At 51.4% G+C, this 16,207-nt stretch overlaps 3 protein-coding genes across 4 annotated transcripts in view; 1 reads left to right on the forward strand and 2 right to left on the reverse strand.

The window, feature by feature from the left end:
• PHB2 (prohibitin 2) overlaps window positions 1–16,207 on the reverse strand; it is a 124,423-nt gene that overhangs the window by 44,004 nt on the left and 64,212 nt on the right. The gene's annotated exons all lie outside the window — the stretch shown is intronic.
• Window positions 288–3,833, forward strand: TPI1 (triosephosphate isomerase 1). 2 transcript variants are annotated; one of them, XM_026502560.3, is made up of 7 exons: window positions 288–516; window positions 1,705–1,828; window positions 1,941–2,025; window positions 2,100–2,232; window positions 2,537–2,622; window positions 3,065–3,152; window positions 3,243–3,833. In XM_026502560.3, exons 1-7 carry the CDS (start codon window positions 291–293, stop codon window positions 3,359–3,361), a joined length of 861 nt encoding a protein of 286 aa, XP_026358345.1. In that variant the 5' UTR covers window positions 288–290; the 3' UTR covers window positions 3,362–3,833. The 2 variants fall into 2 exon arrangements, with proteins under 2 accessions (XP_026358345.1, XP_044241201.1); XM_044385266.3 differs by lacking the exon at window positions 288–516 and adding an exon at window positions 1,068–1,088.
• On the reverse strand, window positions 3,923–6,381 carry SPSB2 (splA/ryanodine receptor domain and SOCS box containing 2). The gene is made up of 3 exons (XM_026502558.4): window positions 6,289–6,381; window positions 5,286–6,029; window positions 3,923–4,338 (listed from the first exon to the last, which is right to left on the reverse strand). The coding sequence occupies exons 2-3, from the start codon at window positions 5,947–5,949 to the stop codon at window positions 4,211–4,213; spliced, it is 792 nt and encodes a 263-aa protein (XP_026358343.1). The 5' UTR covers window positions 5,950–6,029; window positions 6,289–6,381; the 3' UTR covers window positions 3,923–4,210.

The raw sequence follows: 16,207 nt of genomic DNA on the forward strand, positions 1-16,207 counted from the left end.
TGGAGCGATGCCCCACAGAGTTCCCTCCTTCCCGGGCAGCAGCGCGATCTCAGGCCCAGCAGTCGGAGTCCAAGCTCCCCTTGGAAGCACGTCTGGCCCTCTGGGGGGGCAGTCGTGCAGTGGGGCTCCCCTGAGTACGGGTTCTCGCCTCCTCCCAAAAGCCAGGCAATGGGGCTGAAGCGCCTGGGCGCCCGGACGCCCTGGAACGTTGCTACAATAAGGGGGTGGTCACGTCAGAGCATTGCAACGGCGGCGGGCGGGCGGGGCTTCCCGGCGGGGGCGGGCTGACCATGGCGGGGGGCGGGGAGGAGGCGGAGTTCTGCCTCACGGCGCTCTACATAAGCGGGCAGTGGCAGCGGCTGCGCGGTGCTCCTGACCTTCAGTGTGTTACTGCTAGCGCCATGGCGCCCTCCAGGAAGTTCTTCGTCGGGGGCAACTGGAAGATGAACGGGCGGAAGAAGAACCTGGGGGAGCTCATCACCACTCTGAACGCGGCCAAGGTGCCGGCCGACACCGGTAAGCCCTCGCCGGGCCGGGGCCGCGGCGGGCGCCGGGGTGGGGGAAGGTCGGGCGTGGCAGTGCCCTCTCCCGAGCCCTCCTAGCCGGGTGTCCGCGTGGACCTGGATGCCGGGCTGGGCACGAGGGCTGTTGGGGGTCGGGACTTTGACCCCGCAGCGCCGTGGCCCCAAAGCCGCAATACCAGGGGTGTGTCGAGGGGGGAAAGGCGGGGCCACATGTTATGGTGCCCTCCGACCGTGGGGCGGGAGAAGATTTGGGTCACAGCCCGGGAAGACTTGGGGCGCATCCGACAGGAGCCGGGGTTAGGAGCGGAGCGCCTGCGGACGATCCCGGGAGGCTGGCGACAGCCGCGGATTGTGGGGGCTGGGCGTGCGTGAGGGGATCCAGCTACCTGCCCCTTCGGCCGTCTGCTCCGTGCGCCGCCGCACGTAGCCCGCGACTCCTCCCCGCGCCTCGCTGGGCGGGCCGAGTCCCCCAGCCGGGCGGCGGTGGCCTCCTGAGCTCCCCGCTCTATCCTTCACCCTCGCCGGCCCGGATGGCGCCTGCCTTCCCACGAAGGGGCTGAGCAGGTGCCAAACAAGATGCGCTCTTGGGGAACGAGGAGCGGTCCTACAACCTTCTGCAGGCTGCAAACGGGAAAGCTCAAGGCCTCAGCTAAGCTCCCTACCACCCACGGGAAAAGAGTGCTGTCCTCGGCCCTTACCCTCCCACTCACCTCAATCACAGAAACACTGGCCCGATCAAAAGAGGCCCTGGTTTATTCCCCTAAGACGGAAATGCAAACCCCAGGAGTTGGCCTTTTTCTGCTTTTGCTAAAAATCCTCGCCTGGGGGTGGTAGGGATGGGCTATTTTAGAAGGGAGGCGTGGTTGGCTCCAAGAGAATGCTGAGTCTAGGAGGTGCCCAGGACCAGAATAGCCTGGGGAAATCAGAACCACAGCTGTTAAAGAGCAGAGGGCAAGGCGAGGGCCATGGCCTCCCAGGGACACCTGGAAGACTCAAGGAGTTGGGTACAGGCCCAGCCTGGGCTGGGAAGTGGACAGAGATGATCTTGCTGGAATGAAAAGGGGTGGAAGGCAGAACTGAGAAATCAGGTGAAGGCGAGGGGACTCCAGAACACTGGATGGAGTCTGGAGAATGGCTTCCTTGTGCCTCATCCCCTTGTGCCATCCTCTCTCCTCTCCAGAAGTGGTTTGTGCACCCCCCACCGCCTACATCGACTTCGCCCGGCAGAAGCTAGATGCCAAGATTGCTGTGGCTGCGCAGAACTGCTACAAAGTGACGAACGGGGCCTTTACTGGGGAGATCAGGTGAGGTGCGGCAGGAGAGGGGCATGTGGGGACCCTGCCCTCGCTTCCCTCATTGAGGGGAAAGCCACAGGGTGGGCTCTGTGCCGAAGCATGGCTTTTTCTCTTCCTTTAGCCCTGGCATGATCAAAGACTGTGGAGCCACGTGGGTAGTCCTGGGGCACTCGGAAAGAAGGCATGTCTTTGGGGAGTCAGATGAGGTTAGTAACCCGGAGAGGAGGTAAGAGATGCCTTATTCCAAGAGGGGTGTCTCACTAAATCTGTTACTCAACAGCTGATTGGACAGAAGGTGGCCCATGCCCTGGCAGAGGGACTTGGAGTAATCGCCTGCATTGGAGAGAAGCTAGATGAGAGGGAAGCTGGCATCACTGAGAAGGTTGTTTTCGAGCAAACCAAGGTCATCGCAGGTAACTCTGAAAAACGGGACCTTTGAGCCTGACCAGGGCTACGGAGGCACAGAGGGTAGGGTCGGATGCCCTGCAGCCTGACTCGATCCCCATCCCATGCTGATACAGGAAAGGAAGGGGGAGGGGGAGGACCCTTGCATCCTCCGTATCACTTCTATTCCTGCCCCGATGGTGTAGGTGCCACTTGGAGTTCCTCCAACAGCCACCAGGGGGCATTAGGCCACCATTGTGCTTCATTCCCTGGGCAACGGGCTGGCTAGCTCCTTCCTGTTCACCCTTCCCATCTGTGATCTCTGTCCCACAGATAACGTGAAGGACTGGAGCAAGGTTGTTCTGGCCTATGAGCCTGTATGGGCCATTGGGACTGGCAAGACTGCGACACCCCAACAGGTAACCGAGCCCAGGAGCTCTGCCCCTCCCCTACCTGCCTGGGTAGGTCTGGACTGCAACAGAGATCATCTGAGCCAACCCCTCATTTTAAAGACAGGAGCCCCCAGGGCGCCTGCCTGGCTCAGTAGGTAAAGCATGAGACTTTTGATCTTGGGGTTGGGAGTTTGAGCCCTATGTTGGGTGTAGAGGTTACTTTAAAATAAAAAATGAAATGAAAATAATAATAATAAAGACAGGAGCCCCCAAGCCCAGAGAAGGAGACTGACTTATCCAAGGACATCCATTTCAGGGTCTGGGTGGGACTGAAGCTGTGGTGTTCTGACTCAGATCTCAGGGTTCTTCCCCCCAAAACCACACTGCCTCTCTTCACTGGGGCCCAGGGTCTTTTAGCCTTTGAGTGAAAGACAGGAAAAGGCTTACTTCATCTGGCTTCTTGTTCTAGGCCCAGGAAGTACACGAAAAGCTCCGGGGATGGCTTAAGTCCAACGTCTCTGACGCGGTGGCTCAGAGCACCCGTATCATTTATGGAGGTAAGTGGGTTTGGCTCCTGCCTGAGATGTGGGTGGACTCGGCCCTCCTGTCCCATCCCTGACCACTCCCTCTCTCTTTGCCCTTGCCAGGTTCTGTGACTGGAGCAACCTGCAAGGAGCTGGCAAGCCAGCCTGATGTGGATGGCTTCCTCGTGGGCGGGGCTTCCCTCAAGCCTGAGTTCGTGGATATCATCAATGCCAAACAATAAGCCGGCCCATCTCCCCTGTTCTTCCTGCTAAGCCAGGGACTAGGTAGCTCAGAAGCTCCGTAACTGTGCTCCTCCCCCCAGCCCCCACCCTGCACATGCTTCTGATGGTGTCACCTGCCCCCTTCATGGCCAGACTATACCTCTTCCTTACCGTTTAATGGCTGGGACCACGCCAATCCCTTCTCCACGTAACCGAAATGGTTGGAAAGAAACATGTCACCAAGGTGGCTTCTCCTTGGCTGAGAGGCGGAAGGGGTGGAATTTGCTCGTGGGCCCCCTCAGTCCCCACTGAGGGCAGGAGAGGGAAGCCACCCTCCTCTCCCATCTCACTCCCTGAGGCCAGGGGCTGAGAGAAAGCCCTGTCCTCCCGTCAGAGGCCAGAGGTGCTGCTCTCTCCCATGGTGCCAACGCCTGTGTGTGTTGTGTATGTGAGCAGTCCCACGTGTGGGGGGAAATAAACACCTGGCACTGAGCCTTGTGGTGTGTCCTTCTTCACTGCTTGCCCATATCCTCTCTCTTTCATTTTTGTGGCAGCCCAAGACACTTATACAGAAAAGTACCACAAACAGGTTTCTACAATAGTACATCTCTTCCTGTTTTTACTTGAAAAAACGTCTTGCGTACCAGGCTGCCATAGCCTCGAATAATAGCTCCCTCCCATCCACCCCTCTGAGCAGCTCTGGGGCTGTTGGATCCCCAGAGCTTGGGTTGGGGTAGGGGCCCAGCCTCACCTCCCCCCAGCCTCACTGGCTTTAAGCAGCTGGTCTAGGCCCGCAGTGCCTCCTCCCCACCTCCCGGGGGAGGGGCGGCCCTGAGGCCCCAGGCGCACGATCTGTGGTGTCACAGGAGTCACTGGTAGAGCAGGTAGCGCTTCATGGCAGGGGGCAAGGGGAGAGCAGATACCTGGCCAAGCCGGGTATCCCCCAGGGCGTGGCGCACACGCAGGCGGCTCAGGTGCAGAAGGGAGTGTGGCTCCGCTGGGAGAGAGAAGGAGGGGAAGGTTAGGGGCGCAGCACTAGCCAGACCTCCACAAACTATACGGTCCTGCCCAAGTTCCCTTCCGCTTTCCTGCTCTGGTCTTGGTTGAGAGGCAGATCTAAAGCATCCCGAGTTCTGCACCTGCTCTTGGGGTGGGAGGCATCACAGATTTCACACATCCCCGGTCCCCTGGGGGTGAAGCGCTAGCTAAGGCCTGCCCCCTAAGCAACAGGCCAAGGAAGCCTGGACCGAGGTGGAGCTAGTCCAGGCTTTGATTCCATTGGGCCTTGGAGCTGGGGCTGATGAGGTGAAAGGAAGGATGGCCCTCCTCCACTCTAGAATAGCTCATCACGGGGGAGGGGAGGAGAAGTACCCATCCCTCCGCTGAAGACTACAACTGCAGAGTGCAGCGAAGTTCCATCAGCCCCGAGCCCTAGCCCCAACCTTTCTAGAGGAGGCCCCACCCAAAGGCCCTGCCTCCTTCCCTGCTCTCGCTCCAGGTGCCCAGGGCCTCAAAGGCCCCTTACTAGGGTCCAAGGAAGGAAGTAGTACAGACAGGTCAGAGCCCACGGGATCTGGTCCACACCCTGGGTGCTTGGCACAGCCCGTCCTCTTCCTACACCAAGCCCAGTACTCATTTAACCCTATGCACCTCTTCCTCCGGGAGCTGATATCTGCTGTAAAGCCCTAATCCCTGGAGTGCCTCCCTCTGTTCTGAGGGCTCACCACTAAGTAGCAAGTGGCTTTCCGGAGCCTCACTTTCATCTCTACTGCTGCTGGGAAGATAAAGTAAAAGCTGTGAAGCCCTTTAGCCTTTCCCCGCACAGAACAGAAGCAGGAGGCAGGTCAGATGAAGCCCCAGTCCCTCTGCTCTTATAAGGTGTCGAGCAAGGTTCCACAGCCACCAGTAACAGAACACTCTCCCCACACCTGCCCCAGGGCTCACCTCTCCTTCCGCCCAGGTAGCTGATGCGGACCTGGCACTGGCCCCAGACAGCGCTTACTGCCGGATACAGGGTCCTGCCCTTCAGTCCGCGGAAGGCTGGCCCCAGGTAGGTTCCCCCAATTGCGTAGCCCAGAGTTCCCTCCTCCATGTCCAGAACCACCAGCAGCCTCTCCGGCACCTCCAGCTGCTCACCGTGAGGTCTGGCTGGGTACTGGGGGGCCCCGGGCCCCTTGCTCTGATGGTACAACTTCCCCCGCCCAATGTCCCAGCCCCAAGACTCGCTGTTGCTGCCCAGCAGCGCCGCATAGTGGTCAGCCTGCAGCGGGGCGAGGGCCGTGGCCACGCCCACCACGGCGTGGGTACCCCTCTGTTCCCGGGGCCAGCTGATCTCCCAGGCGTGCAGGCCCCTCGAGTAGCCCTTCTTACCCCGGGCCCCATCAGTGCTCTGGGCCACGGGCCGCCGTTCAAAGCATAACCCCCCTTCCTTGACCTCGATGTTCTCTGAGCAGTCCTTGGGGTTCCAGCCGTGGCGCTGTTGGGCTCCCAGATCAGGACGGGGAGCGGACAGCAGCTCCTCCAAGCCCTCGGGACAAGAGAGGTCAGGGTACAAGGTCTGTGGGGTGGGGGTGCTGCTGCTGCCCCCTGCCAGGGCCGTCTGGCCCATGGAGGTGAGGAGCTGAAGGAATCCCCGAGTCTTGCTGGGGCGGCTCTCTTCTGAAAGTTGATCTCCCGCTCAGGACTGACCTAGAGAGAAGTTGGGAGAAAAGAGGGTTTCAAGTGCGGGATCCTGGCGGGGGCTCCTCAACCAGGCGCCCCATCCTTTCACGCATGTTTGCCCACCACTCCCCTCCCCTCCCTCTTGGCTCCCCCAAAGCTCTTAGGCCCATCACCTTGCCCTCGCCCATCTGTCCTGGTCTCCCGAGACTCTCGCGAGTTCGCCCCCTTTGGACCTCTCCATGGCCGGCCCCTTTCCCCAACCCGCGCCCCGTCACCGCCCCCGAACCTCGCTTGGCTTCCCAGGCCCGGAGGTCACCGGCCCTCAGGAGGAACTCAGCGGTAGGTAGCAGAGCCGCGCTGGGCGCAGACTGCCGGCAGCTTCCGCCTCCAGCACCTCCCCCGGCCTCGCCCCGCCCCCAGTCCCCGCCCCCAGGGGGCCCGCCGGGGCAGTTAACCCTCTCGTCGCCGCCCTAGGTCGCGCCCCTCGCCGTGGCCACGCCCCCACGGGGGCTCCTCGCGGGCGGTTAACATCCCCGTCGGATCTCTGCCTTGGAGGCACGCCCCGCCCCGAGGACCCGCCCTCCTAGAGCCCATTTCCGGACGGTTAACCTGTGGTCTCCACCCCGAGGTCCCACCCCCGCGTGGAAGCCCTGCCGGCTGGTTAACCCTTCTTGGCGGCCACGGAACCTGCACCAGGCTGCCGAGGCTCAGAATGAACTCTTTGATAGTGTCACCGCTTTGGGATCCCAGGAAGTGGTTTCTCCATCGTCAAGACCTTTGAGCTGCTTGGGCAACCAACTCCTGAGCTCCTAGAGTAGAAGGGCATGGGGTCAAGGAGGGGCTTTCGCTGTGCTGAAATCTATTTCTATGTCCCTCTGATTCTGGGTCGCTGTTTCTGGACTGGTCTCTTTCTGCCCCACTTGTGAGTGGGTCTGTTCTATGCCTCAGGTTCTGACTCTGTTTTCGGAGATAGGTGTCCTAAGGCTCCATGCTATTCTAGTCTTCATCTTGGATGTCAGTCCATTCCTGAGCTGTTGGTCTCATATGGTGGCATTCAGAGGTTAAGACTTTGGTTGTGAGTGAAGCTATGTCACTAATTAGCTCTATGACCTTGGGGGTGGGTTCGCCAAACTTCTCTAAACCTGTTTCCTCTCTCTTTTTTAAGAGTTATTTATTTAGGGTGAGGGAGAGAATCTCAAGTGGACTCCCTGCTGAGCGCACGCACACACCTGCACTGGGGGCTCCATTCTAGGACTCTGAGATGATGACCTGAACCAAAAGCAAGAGTCAGACACTCAACCCACTGAGCAATCTAGGCGCCCGAAACCCGTTTTCTCTTATGTAAATGGGAATGATGATAGTACTTACCTCATAGGATTGTTGTGGAGTTGAAATAATCTAGGTAAAGCACTTAGTGCAGAGTCTGGTACCTAATATACAATCACTAAGCATAACTATTATTGTTAACATTTACTAAATGTCCACTCTATAGAAAGGCAATGTAATATAGTGACGAAGGATGCCAAATATGGAGCCAGGCTAACTGGGTGTGAATACCTGAAGGCCAGCATGCATGCGACCTCGAGCAAATTACTTAACTTCCCCAATGCCTGTTTCTTCCTCTGTAAAATGGAGATACTGTTGTTATCTACTGCACAGGCTATGGTGAGGGTTCAGTGAGGTTATATACATGTGAACTCAAAGCAGTTTTGGGTTCAAATTTAATCATTTGTTCTAACCACCAAAGATACAACAGTGAATCCCCAAGGAGGTTAGGAGGACATTTATAAAACAGTTTACAGGTAGTAGATGAAATTATGGAGAGATAAAGAAAGTCTTATGGGAGCCAAAAGGATGGGACTCCTAACCAGGGATCAAGCAGCTAGGCAGGTGTCCTGGGGGAGGTAACACTGGGCTAAATCTTAAGGAATGACTAGGAATTGGCCTTCGAGGTAGTTCTGCAGGATGGGGGTTGGGTTAGGGTGCTACATGAAGAAGACATTCCAGATGGAGGGGTCAGCATGAAAAACGCCAGAAGCAGGAGATGGGTTTGGGAAAGTTTGAAGACTTCAGGGTTCCTGCAGCTAGAAAGGAAGCATGAGAGGCAAGCCTGGAGAAATCAGTGCCAGATGACAGTGGCCTTGTCGGCCAAGTCAAGGAATGCAAATGTTTTCCTGCAGACAGGCCAGTAATGGGAAGACATATACGAAGGAAACATGGTTAGATACTCATTTTTCAAAACCACACTGGGGGGACACCTGGGTGGCTCAGCTGAGTAAGCATCTGCCTTCAGCTCAGGTCATGATCCCAGGGTCCCGGAATCGAGTCCCATGTCAGGTTTCTTGCTCAGCGGGAATCCTGCTTCTCCCTCTGCCTGCCACTCCCCCCGCTGGTGCGCTCTCTCTCTCTGACAAATAAACAACAAAATTTTTTAAAAGTCACCATTATAAAAAAAAAAAAAAAAAAGAAAGGAAAGAAGCAAGGAAGGAAGCAAGGAAGGAAGGAAAAGAAAACCACACTGGGGTACCTGGCTGGCTCAGTCGGTAGAGCATGCAACACTCAATCTGGGGGTCATGAGTTCGAGCTCCATGTTGGGTGCAGAGATTACTTAAAAACAAACAAACAAACAAACAAACAACGAAAAACCATCCTGGCACAGCAACATAAAGGAGGTTTCAAGGGAAATAAGACTAGAAGTAAAGAGACTGGTTACAGCAGCCCAGGTGACAAGTGTCAAGAGCCTCAAATAAGGCAGTAGAAAGAAGAAAAGAATTCAAGAAACACTTGAGAAACTGCAAGATACGGTGGCTGATTAGTTGCTGAGGCAAGAGAAAAGGAGGGTTAGCCTGGAAGATTGTTGGAAGGTGATAATGACGATGGAGATGACAGAAAGACAAGCCATTGGAACAGGGCAGGGGATCGGGGCAGGGATGATGAGTTCACTTTAGGACATGTTTTTGAGGTGCCTGAGCAACAACCAGATGGAACCATCCAGAACACACATGAAAATTGCAGCTCTGGAGGGGTAGTAAGAGGCCTGGGCTGGAGATATAAATTTGGGAGGTGTGACACTCTTTAGTCAGAAGCTGAACTATGAGACTCAGAGAGGGGCCCCAGAGAGAGTGTGTAGAGAGAGAAGAGGGTTAAGGAGGACACAGTGAGCAGAAAATTCAAGTTTGACTACTTAATGAGATTTTTTTGGTTATTGGCAACTTTGGTGGGAGAGCACGTGTGGGTTGAGAGTCTAGGCTGAAGGGGCTGAATTGTCAGTTTCTGTATTTCAGACGTTACGTGACAAGCATTGCATTTTGGGAGGATAGAGATTTGGGAGAGAGAAGGTGACAACTATGTCTCGTAGTCAAAATTACCCTTGAAAATCCCTTACTGACCCTATCTATTAGACACAGCATATGTTAATTTTTTGTGTCAATTATAATATGCGGCAGTATCATACAACATGTGAATAAAATTTCATAATTTTAATTGAAGACAAAGAAGAAAACACACCAAAAAGAAAAATGTGAACCTTAAAACCTGTCATCCACCCAACCTGGATATTCTTGCCAGTGTGACAAAAAAATGACAGCATGACTGTGGATAGTGCCCTATGATGAATTTTAGTGCAGGAGCTGTATGGTAACCGAGTGGATGCAGGCTTAGGGGACAAACAGCAAGCCTCAGCCACGGCCAACTCTAGTTCAAGGTTGAGAAGTGCACCTGCCCAGCCTCTTGGTGGTTTAAAACGTGGTATTCACCAATTGTTACCACTGAATCTTGAGCTGCTCAAACGTTTGTTGATACTTGCTCAACTGTTACATAATGCTACAGTAGTTTTATCTTATTACTTTTTATTTGAGATGTAGCCACTATAAAGTAAATTCATCTTAAACTGTTCAATGAATTTTTACACACGCTGTGTGATCTCACCAAAAAGATTCAGAATGTTTTTAGCATCCCAGAGGCTCCTCCTTGCCCTTTCCCTGACACTACATCCTTAAAGGGAACTCCTATTTGACCTCTGTCAGTAAAGATTAGCTTTGCCTGTTCAATCTCATAGAATACCATAGAGCGTATATTCTTTTGTGACTGACTTATTTTTCTCAGCATTAGGACCGTGAGTCATCTATCTTGTTGCATGAAATGGTAGCTCATTATTTTCATCGTTTTACGTTATTCCGTTTGATGGACGTACCACAATTTATTCTACTGTTGATGGCCGTTTGAGTCGTTTTCCATTGCTAGCTGTTATAGAGAATGTTACTATGTACATACAGTGTTATACAAGTCTTTAAGCGGACCTAGGCTCGCAGTTTTGTTGGGTGCATACTTACATGCAGAACTGCTGAGTTCTAAGAATACAGTGTTAACTACATTTAATTTTCTGGTTTCTCTCCACAGAGAGATTTTATTCAGAAATTAAGTCACTCAGGGGTGCCTGGGTGGCTCAGTCGGTTAAGCATCCAACTCTTTATTTCAGCTCAGGTCTTGATCTCAGGGTTGTGAGTTCAAGCCCCAGCTCCATGCTGGGTGTGGAGCCTACTTTAAAAAAACAAACAAAAAAAAAGGAATTAAATCAGGTATTTCAGCATTTTTGCAGAAATTTTAACATATTTATGAGGATGTGATCTGGTCTTCCCTTCCTGTTTCTCATATCTTTGTCTTCTGGGATGATTTTATCAGTTCCTCATCCTTTTTTTTTTTTTTTTAAGATTTTATTTATTTATTTGACAGAGATAGAGACAGCCAGCGAGAGAGGGAACACAAGCAGGGGGAGTGGGAGAGGAAGAAGCAGGCTCATAGAGGAGGAGCCTGATGTGGGGCTCGATCCCAGAACGCTGGGATCACGCCCTGAGCCGAAGGCAGACGCTTAACCGCTGTGCCACCCAGGCGCCCCCAGTTCCTCATCCTTTTTATTCGTGTTTCTCTGTGGTTCTCAAGAAGTTCTTCAATTTCTTCCACAAAGCCAACAAGATCCACTTGCTAGGCCACTTGAACAATCTGTTTCACTTCTTTGCTGACGGAAAACCCTTAAAATCCTAAACACATTCTTCTCAACACGCATGGACTGTTTTAAGCTTGATTGTTGCCATGACTGTTTACTATAAGTGATGTAACTGGCAACACTGAATAATGCCCAACTCTTCCAACTCAATGCCACATTTAGATTAGGGTCAGCACTCAGGGCTGTGGGAGTCAGGGAGGGCTCTCACTCAGCCTCATGTATGTGGCTTTGAAACAGCAAATTCAGCTTAGGTCGGCAAGGTGAAGGACAGGGGTGATGCTGGGGAGAGTAGCCTTCGATGTCTTTAGGAGCTCATTCCTACAGAGTGTGGTACCTCAGATGGTACTGTGGTCTGTGATCCACACTAAAGTCAAGGCCTTTCTCTATGAGGTCCTACCTGACTTCTAGAATGTAGAACTGTAAATCCCAGTTGTGGAAAGTGCTGTAGTCACCCGGCACTTTACATTTAATTGCTGCAGTAAAAGCAGATTTTTTAATTTTGTTTTTTAGGGCACTGGCATTTGTATCCCTATAGAACATGTCTGGCTTTATAAAAGACAGGGCTACACTACCACCATGAAAGAGGGAGAGAGAAGTGAGCACAAGGTCATTAATTGTTTGCAATCCAGGGCCTTATGTTTCTAGTTTGGAAACATCAAAGCAGTTGGGCATTTTTCCCCCAGAAGATACCAGCCTCATCATATTCTAGATGATAGCCATTTGGCCAATAATTGTTTTTAGTAGCTCTGGGTGGGTTCTGGGAGAACTCCCTGTTCTCCACAGATACAGCCCCACCAATGGTTTGCACATTTTAAAAGCTGAAGTGTTTGTTACGCCATCCTTGGCTGGTTTTGAAATCCTTCCATCCGAAACTGTCTTCTCTGGCAGAAGGCTTGAACTCTGACTTGAGACCAAGAGTTTTTCTTTTGCCTTTTTTTTTTTTTTTTTTTTTTTGCCAAGTACTGCCATTGTTAGGCTCACATACCTGGTTCCTCTCTTTCAGGAAGAAGTTTAGAGCTCTTTCAGTCTTCATTGAAGGCTTATCACAGGTACTTTGCTGTCACTGTAGCAGTTATGGGAGAAACTGACGCCCCGGCTTCCCCAGTTTTTTGAAAAGTGACTGCCCATGTGGATTTCTTGAGGTCCTATTTATTTGCCCACGTTGGAGGGGGACATACATACCACCCCTTGGTAAAATGGGTGGATTACCTTCACATGGGTCGTGTTACAAAAGAGGCATCTGAAAACTCTAGAACCTAGTTTTTTAAAAACACAATACTAGAATCTCGATCAGCTTCGTAAAAAGAAGGCACTGAGAGGCCCAGAACTGGAGCCGAAAAGAACATAGTCTAGTCTCCCATCTGACACGCACGGAACGGTGGCTAGCATCCTTCTGCCTCATTTAACAAGTTCACGTTAAGTGCGTCTACGATGAAACTCCCCCTGTATCTCATTAAGGCCTCCCGACCAAGATATCCCAATTTTTACAGATTCGTAAACCGCGGCTTGGGAAGGTTAAACGGCCCGCCCAAGACTACAGAGCTGGTAAACGGCAGCATCAGTACTTAAAAACGGGAACCCACTCGCAAAACACAAGGGCGGCGACGAAATGGCGACCGCAGACAATCTGTCAGCCTGGGCGACACGCCCCGCCCCTCGCTGCCGCCCCGGGCGCTCGTTTCGTAACCGCGGCAGAGCCCGCGGCGGGCGGGGACGCCGACTGCCGGCCCCGCTAACGTCACGTGGACGGTCACGTGAGCGCGCGGGCGGGGGGCCCGGGCCGCCGGAGCGAGGGCTCGCGCGCCCCCCAGCGGCCGCACCCGTGGCCGGGGGCTGCTCGGAGCCGGTCCCACCCGCCGGCCACCTTGGAAGCAGGAGCCCTCAAGCTAGGGCCCACCCCTGCCCTGCAGCTCCTGCCCCCGCCTATCGCCTTCCGGCGCGTCTGGAACATTCTGCGCCGGAACAAAGGCCCCAGGGTGGACGCGAAGGCCCGAAGCTGAAAGTCGGTGTTTGGAGGCGAGGGCCTCTTAACCGGGCTGCGGAGGGGCGGTTCTGGTCCAGGGTTCCAGAGGGGAATGGAAGGGACGAGTGCTTCTGCCAGTTTCTGAATCGAGGCTTACAGCTCTAGTTTCATTACATATAAAGGGTCCCCTTCGTCCGTCCCTCAAAAAGTTATCCTGGCTTCCCTGTCTTCCTTCCACTACCAGGGTAGTGGTCTAGGGACCCTCTACCGGAATCTTTTTGTTCACCTTGGAGGAGGGAGGCCGGAAGTAGGAGACACCCAGGTTATGTTAGAAACCCGTGTAAAGGCGCACACACAACTATTATAACCCCAACCCCTTCAGCTCCGCAACCCTTAGATTAGTCATCAAATGTCTTGCTTGCCAAATCTAATACGCTTTTGTTTATCCTTGCTAATTATAAATCCAATGACTCGAGGTTTTCCGGTTTTTCTGCCCACCTTTATATCCTTCAGGGCTTACACTTCTGGTGAATTCTAATGGGGTATCACCCTGGCTTGTCCTTGGCTCCTTCCTTCTCAGTGATTCACAAAGTGAAGTGAGGAGGGAGGTATGTTTTATCTATATGGGCGAATCCAAACCGAGGGGAGAGTGTCCCTGATTACTTTTTAAAAGCACATTTAATGTTCATTCAGCCAGTGTTTGTTAAGCACCTTTGTTAGCAGGATGGCATGCGCTGTGCCAGGCGACAGCATGCAGTGTAAGATTCAAGGTCTGTTGGAGCTAGAAGAAGCCAAGATAGAAGTCCTTGACATCTAGAAGGCAGCAAACCTAAGGACCCATAAATTCTTACATAAAGACAAATTGTGTTTACTGGTATCAGAGAAAGGCAGGGAACTGTAAGAGGGAATCCTAATTTAGATTCCAGGCGAAGAAAGGCGGTTCTGAGGAAGTCATGTTTAACTGAGGCTGAGATGATGAGCAGGACTTCCACACAGAAGAGTGAGATCCCCTGGGGGCGCCTGGGGGGCGCTGACTTTGGGTGTCTGCCTTCGGCTCAGGGCGTGATCCCAGCGTTCTGGGATCAAGCCCCACATCAGGCTCCTCCTCTATGAGCCTGCTTCTTCCTCTCCCACTCCCCCTGCTCGTGTTCCCTCTCTCACTGGCTGTGTCTCTCTCTCTGCCAAATAAATAAAATCTTAAAAAACAAACAAACAAACAAACAAACAAAAACAGTGAGATCCCCTGAAGAAGGAAGGGGCTTCATGGTGGGAAGACTTGAAAAGAGGGCTATTTGGTCCAAGTGTGGCTCGGGTCCAATAGTGAAGGTCAGAGAGGTGTCATAGGAGATGAAGAGAAGTAGATGGATATCACTTCTCACTGGGAGGCCAGTGGGGGAACGTGTCATTGAGGGAGGAAAAAAAAATGACAAGGATGACCCCCAAGTTTCTGGTTTGAACATCTGAATGGTGATATAGGGAGCACTGAAGAAAAGCAGAGTTAGGGGAAAAGATATAGGACTTGTTTTTGGATATGTTAAGTTTGAGATGTGTGAGTCACATAAATGGAGTAGTAGGAGGTTATCTAGATAAGCCTGGCACTGAGAGAAGAATTCTTCGTTGAAAATAGAAATTGGGAATTCAGTGGACTACGTACACAATGGTATGCTGAAGTACAGCTTGTGCGAGCTGATAATTTCTCACGAATTCTGTAAGCCAGTTGTTAAAGGCAGCCGTTATTTTTTTTTAAATTGCATAGACATAGTTTAAATACATTTTATTTTATTTTTTTTTTAAGATTTTATTTTTTAGGGGCGCCTGGGTGGTGCAGTCGTTAAGCGTCTGCCTTCGGCTCAGGGCGTGATCCCGGTGTTCTGGGATCGAGCCCCACATCAGGTTCCTCCGCTAGGAGCCTGCTTCTTCCTCTCCGACTCCCCCTGCTGTGTTCCCTCTCTCGCTGGCTGTCTCTCTCTGCCAAATAAATAAATACAATCTTAAAAAAAAAAAGATTTTATTTTTTAAGTGATCTCCACACCCAACATAGGGCTCGAATCCACAGCCCCAAGGTCAAGAGTTCCCCCACTCTACCGACTGAGCCCGCCAGGCACCCCTAAATAAATTATAATTTTTTAAAAATAAAAAATACAAGTCATCACTTTCTAATTATTTTTACTACATTTTTATATTAGCTTGCTGAGGACTGGGATAACAAAACACTGGGTAATTTAACAACAGAAATTAATTTTCTCACAGATCCGGAGGCAGGAAGTCCAAGAGCAAGGTGGCAGTAGGTTTGGTTTCTTCTGAGGCCTTTCTTACAGATGACTGACTTCTCATTGTGTCCTCACACAGTCTTTTTCTCTGTGCACTGCACTCCTGTGTCCAAATTGCCTCTTCCCAAACTGACACCAGTCAGACTGGATTTGGACCCACCCTAATGGCCTCCTTTTTAACTTAATCATCACTTTAAAGGGCCTAGTTCCAAATACAGTCACATTCTGAGGTACTGGGAGTTAAAGCTTCAAAATGTGGATGGGGGGGCAAATTCAGCCCCTAACAATTTTACTATTATCTATGCTCTTGAAGTTACTTACCTCTGACATCAGCCACGGTGAAGTATTGACACCAGAGAAATCAGCAAATGCTAAAAATGAGGGCTTACTGTTCTCCCTGGAGTGCCTGTTGTTAAACATTTAGTAACACATCACAACTGCAGGGGTTACTTAGTGTCTAGCGTATAATTGGAATCTGAAAAATGGGAAACATATGGATACATATATGTATATGTGTGTGTATGTGTATATATATATATATATATATATGGTGTATGATAAACTACATATAGCCCATATATATAATATATATTCTATATTTTCTATTTTAAGAACTTATCATCTAAAGTTTATTGAATTCCTCCACTTCTCTCAATTCAATAGACAAGCTGTCTATTGTATTATTAGAACTAATAAGTTAGCAGGATATGTGACATATAGAGAAAAATCAATAGTTATGACACTGTGGTACTAGAGCAGAAATAGTGATATATCATATCATATATCAATATATGTATCGTATCATATATAAATATTAATGGAAAATATATATAGTTCAGAAACTATATATAGTATATATCTATAGAACATATATATCATATATAACATAGATATATATAGAGAAAGATGGGATTAATCAACAGATGATGCTGAGAAAATTGGCGCCCTTTTGGCAAAATGTTAGATCTCT

This window comes from Ursus arctos, unplaced genomic scaffold (genome assembly GCF_023065955.2).
Source record: "Ursus arctos isolate Adak ecotype North America unplaced genomic scaffold, UrsArc2.0 scaffold_26, whole genome shotgun sequence".
Lineage (NCBI taxonomy): Eukaryota > Metazoa > Chordata > Mammalia > Carnivora > Ursidae > Ursus > Ursus arctos.

Excerpts from the sequence above, each read along its gene's own strand:
- TPI1 (XM_026502560.3), top strand. The coding sequence starts at position 291 with ATGGCGGGGGGCGGGGAGGAGGCGGAGTTCTGCCTCACGGCGCTCTAC. Across the intron at positions 517-1,704 it reads CAAGGTGCCGGCCGACACCG|AAGTGGTTTGTGCACCCCCC; the intron begins GTAAGCCCTCGC and ends TCTCCTCTCCAG. Across the intron at positions 3,153-3,242 it reads CACCCGTATCATTTATGGAG|GTTCTGTGACTGGAGCAACC; the intron begins GTAAGTGGGTTT and ends TGCCCTTGCCAG.
- SPSB2 (XM_026502558.4), bottom strand. The coding sequence starts at position 5,949 with ATGGGCCAGACGGCCCTGGCAGGGGGCAGCAGCAGCACCCCCACCCCA. Across the intron at positions 4,339-5,285 it reads CTACCTGGGCGGAAGGAGAG|CGGAGCCACACTCCCTTCTG; the intron begins GTGAGCCCTGGG and ends TCTCTCTCCCAG.